The sequence below is a fragment of the Lichenostomus cassidix genome, chromosome Z, assembly GCF_008360975.1.
Source record: "Lichenostomus cassidix isolate B80296 chromosome Z, HeHo_3.0, whole genome shotgun sequence".
Taxonomy (NCBI): domain Eukaryota; kingdom Metazoa; phylum Chordata; class Aves; order Passeriformes; family Meliphagidae; genus Lichenostomus; species Lichenostomus cassidix.
In genome coordinates, this window is record NC_139511.1 from 57879138 (window position 1) to 57904008 (window position 24871).

Here is a 24871-nt window from a genome sequence, read left to right on the forward strand (position 1 = left end):
CTTTCTGAAACTGTTCTGGGTTTTTTTGTTTTTTTTTTTAACTATATAGTTGCCACTACATCAGGAAACACTAGTCATGGAATCACAGAATGGCCTGTGTTGGAAGGTACCTTTAGGGTCATTTGGTTCCAGCCCCCCCTGCCATGGACAGGGACACCTTCCACTAGAACAGATACTCACTTCAGCTGTAGCAATAGATCTCTGTCCTGCCTGTGAGTAGACTCATAAGCAGTTTTCCAGCCAGAATAATTAAATCCTGCAATTTTAAAAATAAGAAAATTGTCTTAGTTTAGACTTGTATTAAGGATTTGATGCCTGTCTCTTTTTATTTAACAAATGACTGCTAATAAGCAGACCCACTCTCTGGGAGGAATTTTCCTTTTTGAGTTATGAGACTGATCTCAAAGGCACAGAATTAAAAACTCTCTATTGATAAACCTGTGCTGTGTTTTTGACTCTACTTTTGCCAGATTCTCTTTCTTCCTGGTGCATTAATCCTTCTCATACAGTCAGATTCAGCTTTTAAAATCAAGACTGCTTGTTTATATGGAAGCCAAAAATAGATCCAAATAAGCCTCTTTAGCAAAATATGATATAGAAAGATAATGTTGAAGCAGTCTGGTGCACTTATCAAACACTCTGTTATCACATGGAGTTAGAGCAAATGACCAGTACAAGAACAGGCTGCTCTTGCTTTGTTATAGGCTTTGCTGATTCATCTTTAAAAAGCTGTGACCAAGAAGTAGTCTGACTCAGAAGTTTGTGAAGGCACTTCAGTTTTGTTTGTATTGTACTTCAACTCAGTTTTAGCATCTCTCATTTGTGTAGTGTCTTGATATTTGCCAACAGGAAAATAAAGTTGGGGTTTTTTAATTTTAAATTAAAAACCAGGTATGTCAGGTCAGGACACCCATCTTGGAATGTCTATCAGATGCTGCTAAATGAAACCAAAGGTATGGACGAGCCATATCAGTACCCCCTTATTTCTGTACTGCTGCTGATGAAACAATGGATTTTGCTAGACAAAGCCTAGATTTTACTGCTTACTCTCCTTTGGCTGCTAACAATGCAGCTTTCAGATGAGCTGCATGGGATTTTCTTGGATCTCGTAAGGTAGCTTCATTTTGTTACCTAACCATCCCTATTATAGAAGAAGGGTCACAATTTATGTCATGCCTTTCCTAGGAAAGGAGGAAACTGTACCAAACAGGAATTACGCTCAGTTTTTGCCTTCACGTAGGAGGAATTATATATCAAATTTCAGTGTCTGGGGTAGCTTCTGCCTCTCTTAGAATAAGGTGGAATTTTTACCCCAAATTGATGTTAGTACATTTTTGTTCATTTAACTTAGTTCTGTTATTGCAGAAAGTCTTAGATTACTGAGTCACTGACACTAAGCAATAGGTGCAATATTTTCTGAAACTGGAGTGGTGGGATAGTAAGGAGCACATATATCTAAATTTGTCTTCTGTTTTTTGAGGCATGGAAGGGCAGTGAACTATGCTTACCTTAAGCTGAAGGGGTGGTTTGGAAGCTGGTGGTGGAGAGACCTGAGAGAATAAACTACTGATTATAACCAGGGAAAACTTATAATGTGCAGCCAACTAATGGGTAGCATATATGGCTATTAAGGGGCACAGAAGGTAGACAGTGAGATTGAGCCTGTGAAATAGTTTCTATTAAATTCCAAAAATCATCTCAGTCATTATTTTACTCAGTGTCTGCTTTTTTTGGCGTTCCTTTGAGTTCCTTTTGGAGTTCCTTTGCTGACTCGTGGAAATTAAGGCTCTGGTTTTGTGTTGTTAGGTGAGTCTGTGCTTCAGCATTAGTATTCAGTTAAAATACTCCAAGCCAGTGTGATGGTTGGGTCTAACACTAACGGAGATTCTGGGATTGGAAGTCAGATCACTATTTCTGCTTGCAGACTCTTCATTTTTCCCATCTCTTCTTTAATCATAGCACTCCAGTCATCAACACTGGAGAAAGATATACCTTAATACATAGGAATTAAGATCACACATCTAATGCTGATAACTTCAACTGGAAAGCAGCACCTGCTCTATTATGATTAGTGTAAGTCTTTCTGTGCTGTGGCATTATTCATGGTACTCAAGTATCAAGAGCAATGTTGTATAAATATTTATTGCAAATTCTGAAGTAATGGACTTTTTGAGCAGTGTCCTGAATCAGTACAAAACAAAATCGCTCTGAAAGCTCAGGAATATGTACAGTACTGTCACTTTTCCTTTCAAGATCTGTTTAGCTTGACCTTTCTATAGAGTTTGCTCTTACAGTGTACCATTAGACACCACAAACTTCAGCCTAACACAAAAAAGTTCTGTTCTCTTAAACATGGTGGCATGCAGCAGTGTGTACAGTGTAAAGTGACGTTGTGGTGGATGACAGGGTATACAATGTCATGGAAATTCTGAGTCCCTCTGTAGCACTGCTGTTGTAAGGCCTGATTTGTTAAAGACTGTTTAAATAAAATACTCTATGCTTGTAGGACTCATTGGAAAAAGACCATTTACGTTCCTGACAACTAATTGCCTATTATATTTCTAGAGACTGAATGGTATTTCAAGTTAGGGTGTGTAGTTATATGTGAAATACTCTGAAAGCCTCTTGTGCCCTCCCACAAAACAAAGATTAAAATGGGAAAATAGTTACAACCTCTGGAGTTTAAAAAAGTAGTAATCTTGAATGACATTCAAAGTGGGTGGCACCTACATTAAAAAAATTAAATCCCTCCCTGTCTTGCCAGCAGCTGACCTTGACAGTTCTGTTTCTTTGGCTGTGTTGCTCTCCTAGTCTGTAAGCTTGGTGATTTAGGTAGATTGTGTGCAGAAATCTACATCTTTGGGGCATCTACATTGTTTTTAATTCTCTATACAGTACCATGAAGTCCTTTAACTGAATGTAATGCTGAGCACATAATGCAAGCAGTGATGAAATATTTAATCTCGCCTACACAGGAGAGGTTATAGTGGAAGAAGTCACTCTAGTTTGCTCTGGCTGCAACCAGTTGGAGTATTCCCCACCCCATGAGCAAAACTGCAACACAAAGAACTGCTGACCTCTCCTGTTCCATCCCGTCTCTGCTTCTGCCCCCCCCAGTGTCTTTTAGCTGTTAGTCTGGGGGTCTTCACTGTTTTCAGGTCTGTCAGTAATGGGGCAGGTGGCCTCTGCCACACTGGTTGAGCTGCTAATGATTTCCAGGTCTATGTCCATCCCTGGGCCAGCTTCAGCCTTCTCTTGCCCCTGACCAGAGCACAGCCTAGGGCACAGCATTTGCTTGTGACCTGCAGTTGACTCACTTGGCTGGTGTATGTTTCTCTGAGTAAGTAATAGAGCATGATTGAGTATATTACCGTCTTGTTTCTGCATTTTTTAATTTGCATTCACACTTCTCTAAGTGCTCGCAGGAGAGACAATTGCATGGGTTTTAGAATAATGAGTACCTAAACTGCTTGTAAAAATCCATTTTTTTGGATTAAAATGTAGATATAAAGAAGAATACACTTGTCCAGGATAATGTTTTTAAACAAGTATTTTGGCCTGTTCTATGAATTAGGACTTTAGATAACTGAACTAGTGCGCCCATATAGTAAACTGTTGAATGCAGAGAAACTGGAATATGATGTATTTCTGTCTTAGTAAATGACTGCACTAGAAACTGCATGCTCGTGTGTTGAGGCTGTTCCAGCTCAGAGGAAGATTTCCTTTGCTTCCTCCCTCCATCACCTTTGCCTGGCATAACAAAGTGGTGAGGAACTTGCTCAGTGGCTGATCTGGCTTCTCTGCTGGCCAAGTCATAGATCAGAGACTAAATAAAAATGTAAGTAGCATAAAGTTGCAAGTAGAATAGTAGGAGAGATTAGAATGTTGTTCATGCTTTTAAATACATGTATCCTGTTTACTGAAGCCTATCACAGCTTCTGGCATTATCAGAACAATCAGTTTGCTGGTATTAGAAATACTTTGAATTCCTTAGTGTAGGAAAGTAAGATAAAGTTCTTTAAAGTGGCTAGGAAGTAAATTGTGGGCTACCCACTTATCTCAGCTACTGCAAATAAATTGTGCACTGACTTTTCTCTTGTACACCCCTTACCTCTTGGTATCAAACGCCTAAATGCTTTCTCATTATTTTAATCTCTTCTTCCTCTTGGTAGTTTTTTCTATTCCCAGGACCTTGTGTCTTAAACTGTGTTGATTCTTTCTCTTGACTGTTCATGGAAAAAGAATTTCAGCCCATCCCCTTTTCTGCAGAGAACAGTATCTTTTACAGATGTTTCCAAACTCTCGTCAGTAGCACAAGGTTGACCTGAGCTTCTTTAAATCTCTTGCCTTCTTCCTCACCCCAGACTGCACACTGAAAAAGCATGGTTGTTCTGTCTGAAAATAAAAGCAAAAATACATCTCTAAGAGTAGAAGTTAGTCTCTTGCTCTTGGTAGTAATTAGCAGCTGTATAGGTTTGGCTTGAAATAATGACATTGATCTGTGGGGTTAAGAGCACCATATGTCTAATAAGAATGTAAGCTGTAAAAAGTAGCTGATCTGTTTTGAGGAAATAATTTGCTGTGTTTTATGGAGATTATTTCAATATTTCTGATACAGCTAGAATTATGTTTTGACACTGTCTAACCAAATGGTAAATTGTATATTTCTTTACAAAACCTGAAGCTGACTTTGTCAGCATATCAAGTGCAGAATGTATTGATCATATTTTTCAGGATAAGTGTAGAGAAACACAAAAATTCTTGTCAGTCTCATGTTAGTGTAGTACAGATTCTCTTAATTAACACTTGCTTGTGAGTTCATTGTAGCATAAGGATAAAGCTTTGGTTAATAATCAAGCTGGAATGTTCTCATTTGCTGTAATGTCCCTTAAGGGTAACTGCCTTTCTCCCAGTTTCTAGATATTCATTTGTTTTAATGAAGAGAACTTCCTGATTGAGGACCAGATAGGAGTAGAGAACCTTATTGCCTTGGAGAGCTTGAAACAGCAATTCAGCATGAGTTTAAGTTTGCTCAGAGCCTCAAGTAGAGATGCAGCTACTTCCACAGATAAAGAGACCAACTGGTTGATTAAAGTGTGTTTACAAAATACAGTGCATTCCTTTGTACTATTTAACGTTGTGGGGAAGAAAGCACCCCTGATCAAGAAGCAGTTTCATGAGGTGTTGAAGCTGATCTGTCCCAGTCTGTCCTTGTTCTCCTTTATTCCTTGGCTACATGTTCCTACTCTGTACTTTAAATCAGCACTTACAGTAATGAGCAAGTGCCCCTGAAAAACCTGTGTTGTGTGGGCATGGGCTTGTCTTTTTGGGCAGGTTAGTGTGAAAACTAATGCCAAGGCAAGGAAGGGGATAGTGGTGGATGGCTAGAGGTGGCGAAGGACAGGACAGCCTAGGTTGGACAGGACAGCCTAGGTCTTCAAAGCTTAGCCAAGCTTTGTGAGTACCACTTCTGGTTCTGAACCAGGTAGTACAGTATTACTGGAATGGTTAGAAGCTTTGGGTTTCTTCCCTTTCAGACATAAAACAACAATATTCTTTGGTGTTAATATAATATTCTTTGGTTAAAGATTTAATATTTATGGCAACTTCTGTAAAAGACATTGATTCAGATATCAATGCTACTTTTCTCCTCTTTACAAAAAATAGGCAGCTGCTGCCAAAGGTACATGGCACCTGAGAGTCAGAATCTGACTTCATTGGCCTCCAAGCTTAAACACCTAACTCTAAATTACTGGTGTAATAAATGCCACAGATCACAACAGCAGTGCAGTGTTACACACATTGTAAAAAGATGATGGGTTGGTACCCATCACTTTGATTTGTAGGATAAACTGGGGAATTTAAACTATTTTTTAGTTTTAAAAAACACTAAAAATATAGCAAATCAACATGTTTTGACTAAAAAGACTTCCTTTGGGGGGGAAAAAATAAAGACTTGACTTTCTCCCCTTGGGTACTGGTATTTTATTTTTAACATTCTTTTTCTGTGGGTGGAGGACCATTCTCACAGGGACTTCCTCCCTATTCTCCCAGCCTGGACTTCCCTTCCTTCCTTACTTACAGCCATTTGTCATGCTAAGTCGTCCAGCCAGATGTGATCAAATAGCTCCTGAAGTATATTACTGTGAATTACTGCACGTGTTCCACGGAAACAACACTGCAACTGGCTTGGACCTACAAATTAGAGTTAGAAATTCCTTTTGAACTCAGCATACGTAGCTAGCTTAGCTTCACTCTGTACAAATGTGTGCTGCCATGTTCTTACACTTCCAGCCCAAAACTCAAGGCTATTCCTTCCCTGCAAGGGGTCAGTGATTCAAGTATCATTCTTGCCTTTCTCTCCCTCTTTATCCCTGTTAGCTTTTATTTTTGTTTGTTGCAAGGAGCTTGTTTACCTTTCTTTCATAGGTAAAGGCTTCAAACTTTTGCAGTCTCTTCCTATTCAACTTTGTTACTACATCTGTATGTTTCAGGGTTATAAAACCACAAGGTATTTTGGGTGGAGGTGATCTTAAAGATTATCTTGTTCCAATATGCCTGCCATGGGTAGGAGCACCTTCCACTAGACCAGGTTTCTCCAAGCCCCATCCAGCCGAGCCTGTGGGTTAGCTAGAGTCTGTTTGTGTGAACATTGCAGAAGTGCATCTTTTTGTAACAGTTACAGAGCACTGGAGTCACCAGGTTGTTTTCTCTTTATAATTAAAGGGGAGAGAAAGCAAATCAGAGATTGCTGTCTGTTTCTTGCTGCTGCCTACCAAAACAGTCCAGAACCTGTTGGTTGCTAGTTCATGACATCATGATCAGCTGCACAAATTTTACCAGAAAATATATAAACTCCAATTCTGAGATGTTCCAGTCTGAACAATGGGTAACTTCAAGTAGTAGTCCTTTTCTACAGCTGAAGGTCATGCTTTATAGGGTACGAGTAACAACTAAGCCATTTTGATGCCTTAAGGTGTAAGATTACCTGGTTCAGAAAAGCACCTTGGAGATTACTGCTGGTACTAGCTAGGTGAAAAGGAAGAGAAGGTATAATGTGAAGAGAATAGGGTGTGACAGCTGCTCTACAACATTGCCTTTTAGCCTGATGATCTTGCACGAGATCTTGGTTACTCTTTGCTCCAGTTAGTAGACACTAATGAGACTGAACATAAGTACATTCCTCAGAAGTTCAGCCTGCTTTTAAAGGTCATGGAAGTGCTTGGCACCTCTCATGGCAATACTGGCCTATTACATACATTAGTGGTGTTTTTTTCCTTTTTCTGCTTCGGTTTGCTGACATGTACTAAGTCTTACCTTTTTTCCCTGTAAAATGGGCAACAGTAAAAATGCTACCACTTTTTGGGATAGGTTACTGATCAGCTGAATACCACTTCACGAAATTTGTCTACCCCACTGTTGGAAAGCAGTGCATCATTTAGATTGCAGTAAGAATTCTAACAGTAATGAAAAAATTGAAATAGGCAGCCAGTGTAAGGTGTGTAATGAACTTCCTTTTTTTTTTTTAAATTCTTTTAATGTAGACTACGCAGATGAATTTTGCAGTCACTTTGAAAGTGTTCTCATCTGACCCCTTTATTTGCTGCTTTTCACTTTACCCCCTTCCCAGGTCAAAAGTTCATTATGTGTTATAGTTCTTGATATTAGGTTGTAGCAGCTTTTCTTGAGAAACATTTATGTCTGTGAAGTAGTCCACTTGCGCAAAACAAAAGCCACTGCTTAAGTTAATCATGAGCATATGGTGTTTCCATGTGTGGAAATCTGGTGACCTGTTTAAAAAGATATGATTGTATCAAATAGGTAATGGGATTACCATTCCATCATCCTGATGCTGGATATGCAATAGCAGAGGTAAAGACAGGAAGCCTGGACTCTGTTACGTTAGTGGAATGTTGCCATAGCCTTGAGTGTAGCTGAAACCTGGCTCCAGACATGCAAATACACAGCAATGCCCTTTGGTCAGAATGAACTTTCTGAGTTCTTCAGTGTGGCCCCCCTCATGTTTGAAGGGCTGCAGTTGTTTCACCTGCTTCTGCTGCTGGTACTTGGTCAAGCTCTAGCTCTTTCCTCAGTTATTGAGCAAAAGGAAGGAGAGAGACCTGTAAGATGTAGTTGATTCAATGGTGTACCATGCTACTTTAAGAACAAAGTTTTTCATTAAGTTGAACAAGCTTAATGACATTTGTATTTTATTAATTTTTTCTGTATGGGATCAGTAAGTGTGGACAGTTTTCATATTTCAGATGTTTTGTGAAAAAGAGTTCTCTCTGCTCCATCAGAGGATTTACTCCCAAACTGCTTTCTGTGACCATAGCAATTTTCTTAGAAGAGGAGTTGTAAGCTGGGGTGCTACCAACCATGTACAGTTTCAATATGCACTTCACAAGCCTTTGCACTGCAACTCAGCAGCCCAAAAAGGGGCCAGGGTTCATTACTCTGTTCCTACTGTTTCACTCTTGATGTCTCTTCTTGTAATGAAGTATATAGAAATAAGTTTACTTAAAACCCTTTTAAGCTACTTACCTGATAGTCAACAGGGTGTCATCAGAAATCAAAGCAATCACTCATCATGTTAACTGCTTTGAAATGTTTTTTGTTCTCAGTGCAGCAGGTTATATACTAAGTACTCTTTGCTGCTTCAGTAATTGCACTCACCCTCTAATTTACGTATACAGTGTCTATTTGCAGAATTGCATATTACATGGATGTTGGAGAAAATGAATTTATTTGCCCTTTTCTTACCATGTTTTAAAACAAAATCTACTTTTTGTCTTGCTTGGGGATTTAGCATTACATAATTTATCCACTTTAATCTACTGCTTGCTCAGTTGATCAAAGGAGAGTGGGCATGGTGGTATTTGGTTAGAAGGCTGGACTCTGTAATCCTGGAGGTCTTTTCCAACCTCACTGATTCTATGAGAAAGGAGCATAAAAAGGAAGTTGGATTTCCTGAGGTTATTGCTCCTGCAAATATGTATTCCATGGCAGGTGGTTCTTATCAGAAATAAGTTAGACCTGAATATAATTGTCAGAAGTCTTGATGACTTCTTTGGCATGACTGTCAATATAGGGCAAGTTAGCTTGTACGAGAGGGAATAGGTAATATGTGAGAGTGTGTAAATTCTGAGAACTATAATTTGTACCCAGGTCTCCATTGCCATGTTAATATTTGCATGTGGAAATCTTCCAAAATGCACAAATGCTGTGTAAATGCAATCTTAATGTATAATCTCATTACCTGGAGATGCAATCCATTTAAAGTGTTGTTTGGTGTCCTGCAGTTCTCTTGTTCCCATTACCTGCATGAAACCTACTTGCATGAAATCTTTACTTCCCTAACTACAACAAAAATCTGTGTCTATTTTTTGTCTTATCTGTAAACCAGACCTGACCAGACTGTAGTGTATAGAGCAAGGCTGGCAAATCAGATACAAACCAAGGTCATGGGATGGTGGCAAAGGAGGGGGCACAAAAGGCTGCTGCCCCTCAATAACTATGTAGTTGTGTGAGGGGCAAAGGCTTTTTCTTGAACCTAGTCTTGATTCAGTGTATGGCAACTCTCCCTGTGGATGGAAGACTTTGAACTTTGTGGTTGGTTTTGTTTTTTTTTTTAAACATCTGTACCTGATGGGCAACATCAGAGTCTTTTTGAAGTAGTCTTCTAAAAGAGAGATGTCTATAAACAGGATTTGGTAAGTGTGTACATTGCATGATACTTAGGAAATTTGAGTTATGCATGTTTGGTAGCTTCCTCCATGCATGTTTAGAAATGATTTTTTTTTTTTTTTGGATTTAACCACATGTATTTCTTGTTTTTGTTTTTTGTTTTCCTTCCCCCAACAGCTGGCTTACCCCTTGGTGTTCTAAACTTGGCCAAAATAAAACCGTATCAGAGAGGCTTTTTCTGTAATGATGACAGCATCAAGTATCCGTTCCATGACAGTACCATCACATCCACTGTCCTCTACACAGTGGGGTTCACCCTGCCCATTTTCTCTGTAAGTAGCTAATATGTAGGGAGCTTTGGTGATGGGAGTAAAATGTATTCCTTCCAAGAGCTCAGCACTGTAAATGAGTTGAAGACAAGTCTATGTAGGCAAAATCCTATGTATGTATAGTCATATGCATGTGAAAGGTACTGTTGCTACTTTGTTTTTACAGAACATCGGGAACTAATCTCTAACTGTTAGTGTTGCTAATCTCATTTGTTTTAGGAACAGAAGAAAATGTATGAATCTAGGCTTTTATCACTGAGAGGAGAAATGTCTTCCAAAATGCTATGGAATAATTACATCTCTTATTCAGGATGGGTTTAGTCTGGTAACTTAAACACCTGTGATTTTAAAACTTGCCACTGTAGTGGAGTGCATATACCTATAACTGGTGACTGTTGCTTCTGTGTACTTTCTATGAAAATAAGTCTCTTTTTGACGCAGAAGCTTTTTCTAGGCTTAAGAGTAATATGATGGCTCTTTGAAGAAGAGTGGGATAAAATGGGAGACAGAGACTGAATATCTAATTACTTGTAGAAAAGAAGCTCAGTGTTTTAAAGACCACATGATTTTGACAAAGAACAACTTAATTCTTCAGTAGGTTTTTCTAATGATATTTTAAGCCTGCTTGCATCCCAGTTTTTAGTAAGGTTTATGCTGATTTAGATAACTAACATTTAACTATTCAGAACAGTCTTGAACCTGAAGCTACATCTTGTTTCTGCCTCCAGTACTTGACCAAGCCATATGAAAGATGATAATATTTTATTATCTGATAAATGTGTAAGCTGAATTAATCAGTAAGAAGTATATGAAGTGTTTTAGGGATGGAAGGCAGTCATTTGAAACAAGTGAACACCTGCCTGCAGAACTTCTGTATGCATTACTCTGGTTTTTCCTTAAATGCTTACTTATTAAATCTTCCATTAGACCTGCGCAATAAATAGGAGGTTGGCACAACAAGTTATTACTTGTGTAGTTTCACTTCTAAGGAAAGTTTGTCACTTTAACAAGTACATACATCTTCAGCACACTTTTGGGAAGTTTTATTTTCCAGTAAGTTTCCTGTGTACCATGATTGATATGGGTACAGGTGAACTAACAATTGCAGCTCTTTTGGACTTTTAAAGAAATGATCTAGCTGCAGTTCAATAATCTGTTGAATTGCTTGATACTTTTTATTATCTTTAATTTTTACATTAGAAGAAGTAGTAGTTAGTGTAATATAAAGTCAATTGAGAGTGTTTTTTTTCCTGTCTTTAAAGCAGTAGAGAAACATCTGACTTAGAGCTAATTCACATGAAAGTCTGAACATTTAAAGAGTGGTATGGACTATTAGATTTTTAGGTAACCTTTGTATTTAAAGTTACATCTTAAAATTAGATGTGTCAGTAAATCCAGTCTATTCTGATATTTTTTCTGCTATGATACTTTTGTAGGAGTCAAACAAAACAGCGCTGGAGTTCATAATTGGAACAATCACTTCCCATCTCCATGCTGAGAGGTTTAAAAAAAAATTCTAGGGCACTTGAAGTTGTTACAATACAGTCAAACCAAATCATTTGCTCTTCAGTCTGAATGTTTTACAAATATTAAACCAACTGCTTGGTGTAGTTAACATGTTAACCTGGCTCTCTTAATCTCAATTTTAGATTTAGAGAGCTCTTCAGTCTCATGCAAGAGGTGAAAAATCTTTCATAGCTACTGAAAACTAAGGGCTAGAGTAAGCTGTACAGCTAGGGAGTATGAGGTGTGGGATATTACAACTTCCTGAACTGAAAGTGGGTTCCAGTTGAATGGTTTCTGTCTTCAAGCTTGCCTTCATTCAAAATGGACAGGGAAAGTTGATCAGTCTGGGAATTTGAATTCAGAATGCTTTTTGTTTTGGTCTGGCTCAATGAGGCTTAAACTCTCTTGGAAGAAGTCTCAAGTTTTTGGAAGTAGTGTGTTCCAGAGGCAATGTCCTCGACAGGAACACAGCTTGCTCATGAAAGACTTTTGGACAATAACTCTGATTATCCCACATCTAGTATAAATTTTTATCCTGACCTGATACTTTACTGAAAGGAATAAAAACCTCAGTGAAGGAATTGATGATAAAATTTTGATCTAGAGTTGATAAATTGCGCTTTTGTGCAGACTTCTCTTCCCTAATGAGACCACCTTGCACATAATACTTGTTCCTAAGTATTAGGACTTTTTAAATGCATATACCCCTGTACTATGGGCCTGCTTGTCTTCAGAATGTAATAAGAAATGGCCTGAACATCTTGCAGTATAATAATAATACTAAAAGGTCTTGTTGGGGTAGGCCCATAATGGAATAGAAAATAACTTCAAAGAGAAACTCCAACAAACAAAACCACCCCAAAACATACATAGCTATTTTATTAAGTGTCTTGTGCATAAAAGAAACTAGGCTGCATGAACACTGATTTGTTTTAATGACATTCTATGAGGATGGACAAGATGTATTAGAAACCCAGGAATCTTAAAAAAAAAAAAGAATACTCTTAGGAATCATAATTCTGTTTGTTGCTCTGAACCATTTCTGTTGCCATTGCCACCTTTTATCAGGAAATAAAATGTCTGAGAAAGAAGTTAATGTTTATTTTTTTTCCAAGTGCAGCTTCATAGTATGATGCTTTTCAATTTTCCAAATTGTTCTCTTTGGATGGGAATCACAAATTTTGTATTAGAATTTTTTGAGCTTTAGGGTCAAATATGTCTTGGTAGTGGTCTAGAAAAATGAATCTAGATGGCAAGCCCCTGTCCAGAGCAGCACATATTCATGACATCTGATGTTTAAGGAACCCACAAGATCTTTCTGATACTTGTAGATTACCAAGTCTTTTAGATATGTTTAGAGAGTAATTCTATGTAACTTAAAAGCCATGACTAATAAGGGGTTAGTGTACATGGCTTGCAGCTCTAGGAGTATTTCAAAATGTACTTGGTCTGCCTTTTTTGGTTTTCAGTAGTCTGTATGAGATCACCTTTTTTGAGTTTAAATGACAAATTAATGTCTTTTCCCTTCCAATGAGGTGCAACCATGTATATTTGTAGATGTCCTATTCAGTTGGGCATTTCCGGTAACTTCCCCTCTAAACTGATTTTATTTTCCTCCAGTCGTCTTGTTTCTTCAGACTGTTACCCACAGTGACACTCATGCATCTTCCCTTAGCTCCAGCAGTAGGTGACATTAGGGGAAGGAGAAGCACAGAGCAAGGGAAACCTGTCTGGAATATCCTTCTCACCAGAAGGGCACAACTGAGTTTTGTCTGCACCCTGTTCTAGGTTTTGAACAGGATTTCTGTGGTTCCCTGCTGAGGCTTTGCCACTACCTGATTGTGCACTTCTATTACATGAATGGCTGAGTTAGAACATCTGAACTCTTCTCTCTACACCAGTCCAAGTGCTGCACAGAGGTTCTGGGAAACCAAGTATTTCTCCACAACTTGTTGCTACCAAAACAAGTAATGCAAATACTGATGTTCCTGGCAGGGAAATGTTCATTAGTAAACAGAGTTTTAAGTCACTTCTCTGGGATGAGCACTGCTCTTCAGAACTTCTTTAAGAGAAGGGAACACAGTGGGGCCTGTAGGACTTAATTCCTCCATCTTTAAAACATCCAAAAGATATGTAAGTGCAGGTTACGTAGATCTCTATGTAGTTTAAACAACAACAAAAAAGGGCAAAATCAAAACATTCCTCAATTTGGTTTGGAAATTACTGAATTTCATCATATCATGATGACTTCCCAAAAAAGGGACCTAGGTAGCTTTGTTCCTGTGCTAGTTTTAATCTATTAGTCATTAGGCTTAATGTTTTAGGGAATGTCTCCTTATATCATGTGTGACGATGTTCTGACTGAAACTTTCCCTCTACAGATTAGCACAATCATACTTTGGAGTTAATTTACTGATTTATTTTATGCCAAAGAAATTGATCTTTTATGCTCTGTTTATGAAAGGGATACGTTTTGAAGGGAAGCTTTTACTGACAGTAGCTATTAGGTTGACCAACATAAGCACTTACTGGGCTTATTTTATGTCTTCATGGACAATCCCTCCATGTGATAGAGATTAATAAATCAGTGGACTAATTAAACCTATTGAAGACTGTTGATTGGTAGATGTGCTCTTCATTTTTTTTCAGCAGTGTCAAAGCCTTGTGACCCACTGTTAATTTTGCAACTAATTGAGATTAAACCTGTTGCTTGACACCGGAGTGGATTTCAACTTAACTCTTAGGTTTCAGGTTACTTGTAAGTGGTTTTATTATGCTCTGAGCAAGAATGCCCCTTAGCTGGTAAACTTTTTTGGTATATTTGTGGCATTGGAAACTTTTTTTCGCAATGCTGTTCAACTTCATAATCTGTCACTAGTTCTACGTGATACTAGCTGTTCATCTTGTACTACAACAGGTCAGCATTATCTCTGAACCCAAGTTTATTCTGAGGAATAAACTTTTTTTTTTCCCCCCCTAACTCTTTTTAAAGCCAACACAGTAATAGTAACCCATGTTTTTACTCTGTGAAGGGTTAATGTGCTGGGTGATGCACTTTGAGTTTTTGAATTGATGAGTAATTCCTGGGTGAGAACAGTGCTGTGGGGGACAGAGGCTAAGTACCAGCATCCAGCTTTTGACTCCACTTTTTGACCTGTCTATAGAGTGTGGTGGGCTTGGTTTGAAATCAGGTGAGGAAATATCTGAGGAGCACCATTTGCCTCTGTTACTTTTACAAATCACTCTTACCAAATGCAGTTGTATTTTAAGCAAATAAACTGTAGCAACTTGCATGTTAGCCCTGTGGACTTGGTACTGTGCTTTTCTCAACTCTTCAGGTGCATTTGTTAATACAGTGAAGAAGAATGCACACAGTGTATGAAACTGAGTAAGGCAGTTGACATTCTCACAGTGGGAGGAACTCCATACAAGGGTTTTTAAAATGCTGAGTGAAGCTTGGTCACAACTATGAGAATGCCAAGCAGTCACACTGGTATGGAATTTTTTTTTTGAAGTGTTATTTAGTAGAGTATACAAAAGGCATAAATGGAATAGGGAGAAATATAGGTAGGGGGACTTGCAACTTACTTGAAGTCTTGTAATTTGTAATTTAAGGAAAAGAAAACAAAACCAAACAGTCTGTGGCAAAGATTTTTCTTTGTCTTAAGTCTGACACACAGTTGCTAACAATGTGCTGTTGGCCTTCAGGACTTAGACCAGAGGCTGGAGGGGGTGTCAAAAAAGGGAAGCAACTGCACTAGAAACCAGAGACGAGCTACAGGGAAAGTAAGGCACAGACGGGGAACTTTTTTTGTGCTGCTCCTTCTATTTCCCTTCATATGGCTCACATCATAGTACTTACTTCTTTCTGTTCTGCCTTGAGCAGTGAAATGCTCATGCAAAGAGATGGTTTTTACCCACATTGTCAGCATAAAGCTGAATGAGGAAAAAAAAAGTAACCATTGATCTTCGTGAACTGTGGCATGATGGTATATTTCTTGGTAGGTGCTGTCCTGAACTCTAAAACTCCTATGAGAAATGGAAAGTAGCACTGTTCTTACACTAAGGAGAAGCCAAAGTCTTAATCTGCAAAGAGCTTTGTGGCACTGTACCCAATCTTCATGGAATGTGAGCAGTAATACTCAGCTCGAAAGTTTTAACCAAACTTTTGCAAAATGCGTGCTTTTCCAGGCAGTATTTCTAATGTTGTAATGAATACTATGGATGTTTTTGCTGAATTTATTTTGCTGAATTTGTAATGAATACTGTTCATCCATAGTAATGATTACTATGGATGTTTTTGCTGATGGAATTAGTAATAAAATATCTACAGCATATTTGGGTGAAATGTTAACTTCTACTTTCTATCTGAACTTCTGGTGTAAGGAGATTTAAACCTCAAAATATTACTTATGCTTTTAAAAAAATAAGCCTAGGCTGTCACTTCTAGCTTAAAGCTACAGCTATGAAGTTGGCATTAGATAACAGCACAAAAGTGGTGGCAGCTTTTTTTGAGGTGCTGGGAAAGAAGACAGCAAAATCTTTTAAGCTTTTTTGGTTTTGAACTCTGGAGAAAGACTATTACTACCCTGCTTCTTAAGCACAGGTGTTGAAAGCTAGTTTGTCAGAAGCATACTCACTGTTTCATGATGTCAGTCACATCTGTTCTCATCCTAATCTCTGTGATACACCAGGAAGATGGAGAACCCAAGCTAAAGGCAGCATCATTTTAGAAAAAATCTCATTATTTAGATCTGTGTATTCAAATGATTACTTCAACAATCTTAAGAAACTAAATAGTCATGGGATTAGATAAAGAACCCTTAAATGTACAAATAATTCATGGAACTGTGAGAAGTGAACAGTAGGAATAAATGCTCCTTGGCCTTTGCAAGGAGGGAAAATGTCAAGCAGAGCTCTCTGGAGGTCTGCCCTGTTCAGTAAAGTCATAAATGCCCTGGAGGAGAAACAGTGTGTGCAGTGAGGCAGCAAAGTAGGGAACTCAGAGCAATAAATACAAAAGATGGCAGTAAGATAGCTGGTGAAATACAGCATGGATAAATGGATAAACGTCAAGTGATATCCTTCCTGAGGAGAGTGTAAAGGAGAGCTTGAGGGAAGTGTGTGATCTGATGATCTCTCTCTTCAGAGTGATCATGGTCAGCTTTAGTGGAGAGATCAACTTCATGCCCAGTGAAGAAACCTAATTAAGATTAGAAGTTTGGAAAGAAACAGATCTGTGTCATACAGGATATTTATGGGTAAAACCTAACATAATCAGTCAGAAATCACTCCAGTTTATGAGAAAGTCTAATCCATTATACTTCATGACTCAGACTTTTGGACAAGGGTGTAGTAGCTGTTTAAAATATTTAGTCTTATGAGTTGAGCTACTTGTGTTTCTACTCCATCTATTCTGACTGAAGCATTTCAGAACCTGTATTTCTCCCTATATCTGTATTACCAACTGTGTTTCTAGTTCCTTAATTCTTGACTGCTGGTTGGATCAGTATTGCTTTGTTTTCTGATATCTACTGCTTATGCACTTGGCTGATTTACAGCCCTTAGACTCTGCTGGGCTATGCAAAACCAAATTCTTCTTGTTTTTGAGATAATGAGGAATATATCCTAGCAGTCCTTCTCTGTCTGCACTTAAGACAGATGAAATTAAGCCAAATGCATTTGCCAATTCTGATTTGAATACTGTTTCAAAAGAAATTCTTGTCAGATGGTTAAAACTGTTAATCCATTTGGAAAGACTTGTCTAACGGTCATGCTATTATATCAATAAACAACAACATCGGGAAACAGATATTATTTTCCTCCTGCTATTTTGAACTGACAAGCTCCCAGCTCAACAGAGCTGTTTAACCTCCAAATGCATGACTCTGAACTCATTACTGCATAAATCTCCATATGTTCTCTTGCCTCAGTCTTTAAGGAGTTGTTTTGCAGGCAGAACTGGCTGGCCTTGATCTTCCACTGTATTAAAGAATTGCCAGCTCTGTCAGCAGTACATCTGCATATGCACTGCATAACACCAGCTTGTTGGCTTTATCCTTGAGATTACCCTACAGGTAACCTCTTCCCAATTTTATAATTCCTCTTCACATGCGTATTGTCATTTTCCCTTTAGGCAATTTCTTCATTGCATTACAACTTACTTAGAAGATGAAATATACATCATAGAAGCTTTTTGTATTGTCATATGGTAAATATTTGGTAGAGTGCCTTTATTTCTCCTCTGCTGTCTCCACTTCATAAATGGAGTACTTAAACTCCCTAGTTTCTTCTGCTTTCAGGGAAAACTGAGCCAAACTAGTTCTCCATTTTAATGTCCCAAACACTGCCCTTAGAAATTGTAGTTTGTTTAGGAGCAAAATGGGTATTTGTGGCATATTATTGCACCATTCTTTCAATTTGATGTGGCAGTGTGACTGTGGCAGAGGAGCAGGACTTCTTCTTATAGTGATCTGCTGTTGAATCTTTGCTACTTTTTCTTGAGAAACTGCTTTAGATGTTTTTGTGAATCTACTGTCAGAGTATACCACTTCCTGTACTAAATGAAACATTTTTTTCTCAGTTGTGTCTGTGAAGTTGAAGACATGGACACTAGTGATAGTTGTACCGTTGTGAAGACAAGTATCATTTGGTATCTTCAGTCATGTCCAGTCCTCCTGTACCATGAGCTTCCATGCTTAGGAAATTGCTGCTGTGATGCAAAAACTTATTTCTGTTTTCTGAAATTGATATGTGTCAGGGTGAAAAGGTAACGTATCTATCACAACTACAGGGAAACCCTACTATTGCTCTTGCTGTAGTAAGAAGCTTCGCCTCATTATCACTTAGGACAGTTCTTCTGCTTGTTTGTTCTGCTTGCAGTAATGGAAAAGCTAAATTATTTTTTCCTGTCTTTCTTGTCTTAAAGGGACAGAGATTTCCACTGCAGTAATTATTTAAGCTATATATTTGAAATAATTTTGATTCGATTTTAGACATGACAACACCTTGAAAACCCACAAAAGCAGACTTTGCTGATTTGTTTAAAACGTAACAGGACCCTAAGTACTGTGAGAAGGTTCTCTTATTGGCTTCATGTGCCAGAAATCACTTGCTGCTCCTCTGGTTTGACTTCTGTTTTTTTCTCTCCCACCAGTTAGTAATAATGAAGTGAATCCATGTGTGTTTAAAAGAAGTAGATTAAATGTGCTCTGTGGAGCATGTTCTGAGGGGTTAGGTATTGATATTGGAGAGTACCAAAAAGACATCAAGAGCCCCTGCTGGCATGGTTTTTCAGGCTAATGGTTGCCTTGGATTGAGCAAGAGGTGAATTACGAATATTATAGTTCTGTGACTTCAGTTCACAGTTTAACAGTGTTAATATGATCAGTTTTACTGTAATCTATTTTTAGAAACTAAAACTTTTCTGTCAAACTTTCATGGCATGTGTATCCTTTCAACCCTGAAAGTTGCTGAGAACAGCGATAAGGTAAATGACTGGTGGAATTACTTCTTGGATCTGTTGTGCAGTTGGGGGAACTGAAGAAACACTTGTTATGTTTACTATATAAGGTGTATTAGCAGTGTTGTATTTCAAGGCATAACTCTTCCAATTAATGGTTACTTAATGGCAACTTGATGGGTACCGTGTAGATACCCAGAACTTCTCAGACTTAAAGTAAAGGAGGTGGAAAGAATTTCTGGAAGCCACGACAGTAACTTTATTTTTAGCTGTTCGTACTTGCTTACAAAGCAAAACAAAAACAAATCTTGACTTGTTTGGTGTTTTGTTTGCATGATCTGCATACAGGAAGGTGCAATTACAGGCTAATTACATCATAATTTCAATATTGCTGAAGAGTGAGCATGCACACTTCAAGCAGCTTCACTTAGCATGGAAGAGCACAGATCATCATCACTGCACAAGGGGCTTCATTCCCATGATTCACACACCATTGCTTTATATTTCTGATTTAGTAGCTGGAAATTACATTTAAAAAAGCTCTCCCCTGAATAGCCCCATTGTTCTGAAAATTTTCAGTCTCTTACTGTGAGAAGTTGAAACATTGAGGTGTGGGTAAGAGGAAATGAGGAGTAAGCCACCATGACACCATTATTCACAGAGCAGGTCTTTAAAAAGGGTGATGCAGAGTATCGTGCAAGCGTGATATCTCAGTGACACTAACTAATCACAGGTGTTTGTGGCAGTGTGCTGAAGCTGTGATAAGTTTTTTTTTTTTGGCTGAATATAGTTTTGTAAACAACTGCTTTACCATGGTAATCAAAACTACCAACTACTAAAGAAGTAACCATGTAAATAATTAAAAAATTGTTACCTGTGTATGCCTAATTCTGTTTTTGAGGATCCAAACAATAAATTTTTCTCAAATACTCAATTTTGAATGTGTCAGTATGTGTGCAGGGGAAATGAAGTTTTTCATTCCATATATATTTTGTAGAATAAATAGTGTTGGAAATACCATGTCGTGCTGACAAGTCACCCTCCCTCACCATGGCTGCACATGCTTCTGTCTCATCCCTGACACAAGTAATTTACATACTAAACAGTTGATGTATCATGACATCTGTCACAGTACCAACACAAGGGGAGGGGAAAAATGAGGTCTGGGCTGCAGTGTGTTTCAAATCGTTGATATTCTTCCTGTTAAGAGAAAGGGAGATGATTTTTTTCCTAGTAGGAAAGGCTGTGTTTTTGCACTGTACTGCAGAGTCCAGCTCCTGGGCTCTGTGCTGGCTGATATCTGAATAATGCAGTGTTTTGGTGAGGCTCTGGCTTGGCTCTTAGCCCATGCTGCTGTCCTTCTGCTTTGTTGGTGTGCTTGGATGGCTTCCAGAGCTGTGTCAGTTGTAGTCCCACTGGCGTGGAATTGGAAATAACCCCTCTTGACAATGACGGTGGTCTTTTTCTGACACTTTTGGAGGGGAGGTTTTACATGCTACTGGTTTCATGACTGTAACACTACAGAAGGTACATGGTTCTTTGCAACAGGTTTAGCTGGAATTCATGGGTCCATATGATGGACCTATAACTGCTTGATTGAGGAATAAGGCTGTGTCATTCCCCAGAGTTCACTTAAGGAAATTTTACGCTTTTGAACCATTAGTTTGTTATTTCTTCTTTTGTTTTCAAATGGAGGTATTCTTTTTAGCACTTTATGGTGTGAACAAAACAAATTGATAGCAAATCATTGGTGAAATCCCAGTTGTATCACCTGTGATAGTCCCAGGAGTCAGGCTTAGGTTAGAGGACTTCATGGGTGGAGGTAAAGAGGGAAGAGGATTGGAAAGGATCCTAGTCTCTTCCCTAATAATTCTCATGGTGCTTGGTTGGTATCTTTTTTTTTCTTACTTTTTCTCCTGTTCTTTACATCTTTACTTTTATTTGCACCTGCTTATTTGGGGCTAGCTGTATATCTGGAAAGGAAGAGGTAGGCTATGCCTTGGGACAGAGATCTTGAGGAGAGAGCTGAGACTATAGCATCATCTCTTTCTGCTGGGAAGAAAGGAGGGAGGCTGTTCTTTTTTCTTTCTGATCCCTTACTGGTAGATGGGAGTGTCTCCCCCAGATAGTTTTTGTTGTCTAACTCTAAAGTACTATGCATTTCATGTGCAATACTGCTGAATTTTGAGCACATAGTGCAGGACTTCTGTGCTACTGGGCTGTACATCTCTAAGTTAAAGATTATTTATTGATTTGTTAAACATTGTTTGTAGCCCCCCACTTCTTGTTTTCTGTGCAGTCATTCCTGTCCAAAGTATTCATCCCTGTTCATGAACATTGTGCAGATTCTGTATGTGTGTTAAGCATGGAGGAACAGGATTTAGAAACGTGGTTCTATTAGTTTGTGGTGATTTGCATCCTATTTTGAGTTTTTTTAAAACCTTTGCTGTTCAAATGACTAGTTTTGGTTTGTGTCTTGACATGCAATAGTGTGCAGCATGGTGCACCTTAGTATTGTGTCCTGTTGGTATTAGATTGAGCCAAAGGCATCATCTTTGGTGGAAGAGGTGGGAATAAAATCTCCAGTAGGGCTTGTCCAGTGGCCATGTTCTCCTAGGAAGCTATCCAGTGTATGAGGAACTGAGGGGATCTCATGCATGTGTAATTTCCTTTTCTCTACCTTCCCAGAAACTCCCTCTGCATTTGCACTCCCTGAGAAGCACCTCCTTTTCTGCTTTCATAAACTGCTATTTATGCTTTTCTGACTTGCAAAGCTGTCCAGAGAAGGTGTACAGGGCAACTGTTGCTCACTGGACTATAAAGAAATATTTGATAATTGTGCCAGTAGCAGCAGATTGAGCACCTCAGTGGTTGTCACTGAACTATTACTTGGTCACGATTTTGGCATGCTTCCATTCTTGAAATGCCACAAACACAAAGGTGAGAGGAATCCTGCCCTGCTCTCCTTCATTCAGCAATCCTTCCTGGAAGCTGCCAAGTCATGGCAGCAGTCATTGGCCAAGGGAAGTGCATAACCTTCTAACTTCCTGCATGCCCATTCCTCTTTATGCACTTCTCTCTGAAAATGCGGGGGTATGATCATCGGCAGTTTGTTTTGCTTTTGTAATGTATTTTGTATTCCTTTTTGCCAGCGGGCTTGCCTTTTGCAATTCTCAGTTCACGACGTGTCCCCTTCCAGAGAGGCGTTTTCTGTAGTGATGAATCCATCCGGTATCCATACAAAGAGGACACCATTTCTTATAAGTTGTTAGCAGGAATAATTATTCCTTTCAGTGTAATTGTTGTAAGTTAAACTTTTCTTCATTGCTTTTAACTTCAGTGGGGGTGGGGAAGAGGGAGGAGGGGCACTCTGTTAATACAGGCTTGAAAAACTGTACTTCATAAGATTTTTTTTCAACCTTAAAATAATGTCCTTAGGCCAGTGTCTAAAGCAGTACAAACGGTGTTCTGGTAACAACTAAAAGGTTTTCTTTAACTGAGGTCAAACAGCTAGAATTATAGAACAGAAAAAGAATACCGAAGAACCTTAGAACTATGATGGTGCAATTCTATAGTCTGAGAGAAAAAACACCTTATTTTTTGAAAATAACACTAATGTATTGTGATTGTCTGAAGTCTTTTTATTTTGGAACCTGCTACTTTCAGAATAACAGTGTGCATTTTTATCTGCCACAAAATCATTGGGATTACTTGTATGTGGAAGCGTAACAACAGCTACTAGCCTATTTAAGGGAAATATCATGGCTTCCAGTCAGATTGTATCAAAAGTTTAAATAGAATAAAATGAATAAGTAGGTGTGGAGTTTTTCCCCTGGATATTTCCCTAAAGGTCAGGGTAAAACTCTGGGGCCATTTGTATTTAAATTACTGTGAGGCCTCACTTTCACACTGCACCTAACCTGGCTGAAAACAGGGTACTTCTCTTCTGTCCTACTCTTTACACCAGATCAGTGAGCTGGAGAGATTCTCTGTGATTACCAGTTTGGGATCTCTCTCTGACCATAGCTCCTAGCTCAGCTGAACTGTCTCAAGCATATAGTGACTTTGCATCCCTAATACTTAATTATAAGCTGTCAGTGGAGCTAACTTAATAGCTTACTATGCATGGACAACAGTTGAGGTCCACCTCTTGTGGCTTGTCTGAGCCAGGATCAGCTAGTGAAATTCCTTAGCCTGGCATAAGACAGCAGCTTTCTTTGAGCTATATGGAGTGCAAATGGCTCCTGGAAGAATGCCAGTGTTGGGGCAAAAAGTACCTGGGACATGTCCTCATGAGCAGAGGGGACAGTTGGACCTCTTCAGTTAACTATTTCTTGTCCTAAGTCTGCTGGGACTGCACTTGAGTTATACAATGGCCCTTCAACAGGGGCCTCAATATCCCTGTCCACATGTGCTAAAAAGCTTCAGTCTCCACTGATGGTTCTGTTGGGTGGCATCCAAGCTCATCAGAGACACACTTTGAACAGAGTTAAAACTCACTTATGCCAAATAAGCTTTTTAGGCATATAAATATTTATCCAAATATATTTAGGAACCAAAAATGAAATGGCACAGCTAAATATAATCCTCAGTATTGATCAGCTATTTCTCTGGGCTGATGGGGTAAAGTCAGGAGGGGTATTATGATAATCTAACTCTGCCTTGCATAGGGACTGCATGGATTTTTATCAAGGATCCAACATAAAGGTCAACTTGCAGCTCATGTTTGTTCTTTGTTGGAATTTTTTTTGCAAATGTAGAAATATGGTCTGAGAATTGAAACTGTGACTTGCCTGGTTTCCTTTTTCTTGGAAAGGCTGCATCAAAAACTTGCAGAAATTCTTCTGAAGCAGATGAAATTTTGGGTGTGGGGAGGGGTCGTGTGTTCTGTTAACTGGAAAATGGTTTATGCTAAAGATCCTGCCATTTAAGAGAAGATTTTTTTTTTCACCCTATTACTGCCTTTGCTAGTGAGAGCATCAGTGCGTGGTCGCACCTGAAGCCCTTATAACCTATCTCATTTCTAGAGCAGTGATGAAGAACAGAATAGAGCATGGAAAGGTTGATGTTTTGCCCTTAGTACTTTGCTACCAGCCATTTGCAGCTGAGGGACTTCCTGAGTCAGAAAAGGCTCCACTGAATATAGTTTTTTAATGGATGTATTCCTTGTGAATTAATCAAATCTCCATTTGAGCCTGTATGAATATTTAGCTAACAGAGTTTCTTTTGCAACATCAGGGACCATCTTTTAGTTGTGAAATCAGGCTTTTCTGTGAAGATTGCTTCATAGACAGTAAAAGCAAATATTGGTGTCCTTTTACTCAATGCTCAGTCAGATTATTGAAAATGAATATTCTTTGATGTCTGTCCAGTGAAGTAATTGCACTGACATCAACTAATTTTTTGTTACCTCAGCTGAGATAAGTTACCTTCTTGCAGGTTTTGCAGCAATGTTCTTTGAAAGGGTTTCATTATTTACCTGTCCATGGCTACTTGTCCTCGACTGTCTTCCTGAAGAGGTTACTTTCTGGTGGATTGTCTATGTACTTTACTGAACACTTTGTCAGCTCCAGTCAATGTTCTGGTATTTCTCTGGTTCAGTCCATGTTTGGGTATGGTGTAAAGCTTCAGTGCCACACATCTGATGGTATTGTCTATGTGCCTTCACATGCAAAGCCTCTGACAAGCTGTCACTGTGTGCCTGGGTGGCAGTGTCTAAGTGATGGCTTCACTCACCAAAGCTCTGCCTTCTGGGATCCAGGACCTGGCACTCTCAAGTGACAGATGGAGCCATAATTTTAATTTTTACAGGATTTCTAAAGATAACTTTACATATATACATCCAGTCCCCCACACATGTGATCATCTGTATGAATTGATGCATTTT

The 24871-nt window shown here is 38.8% G+C and overlaps 1 protein-coding gene across 2 annotated transcripts in view; it reads left to right on the plus strand.

Annotated features, from left to right (window-relative positions):
* PLPP1 (phospholipid phosphatase 1) overlaps positions 1 to 24871 on the plus strand; it is a 62041-nt gene that overhangs the window by 6345 nt on the left and 30825 nt on the right. The window contains exon 2 of one of the 2 annotated variants that reach the window (XM_085043566.1): positions 22137 to 22288. In XM_085043566.1, the coding sequence (XP_084899692.1) occupies positions 22137 to 22288 (152 nt within the window). Of the gene's footprint in view, positions 1 to 9864; positions 10020 to 22136; positions 22289 to 24871 lie in introns of both variants that reach the window. The other variant, XM_085043565.1, reaches the window with a different exon arrangement.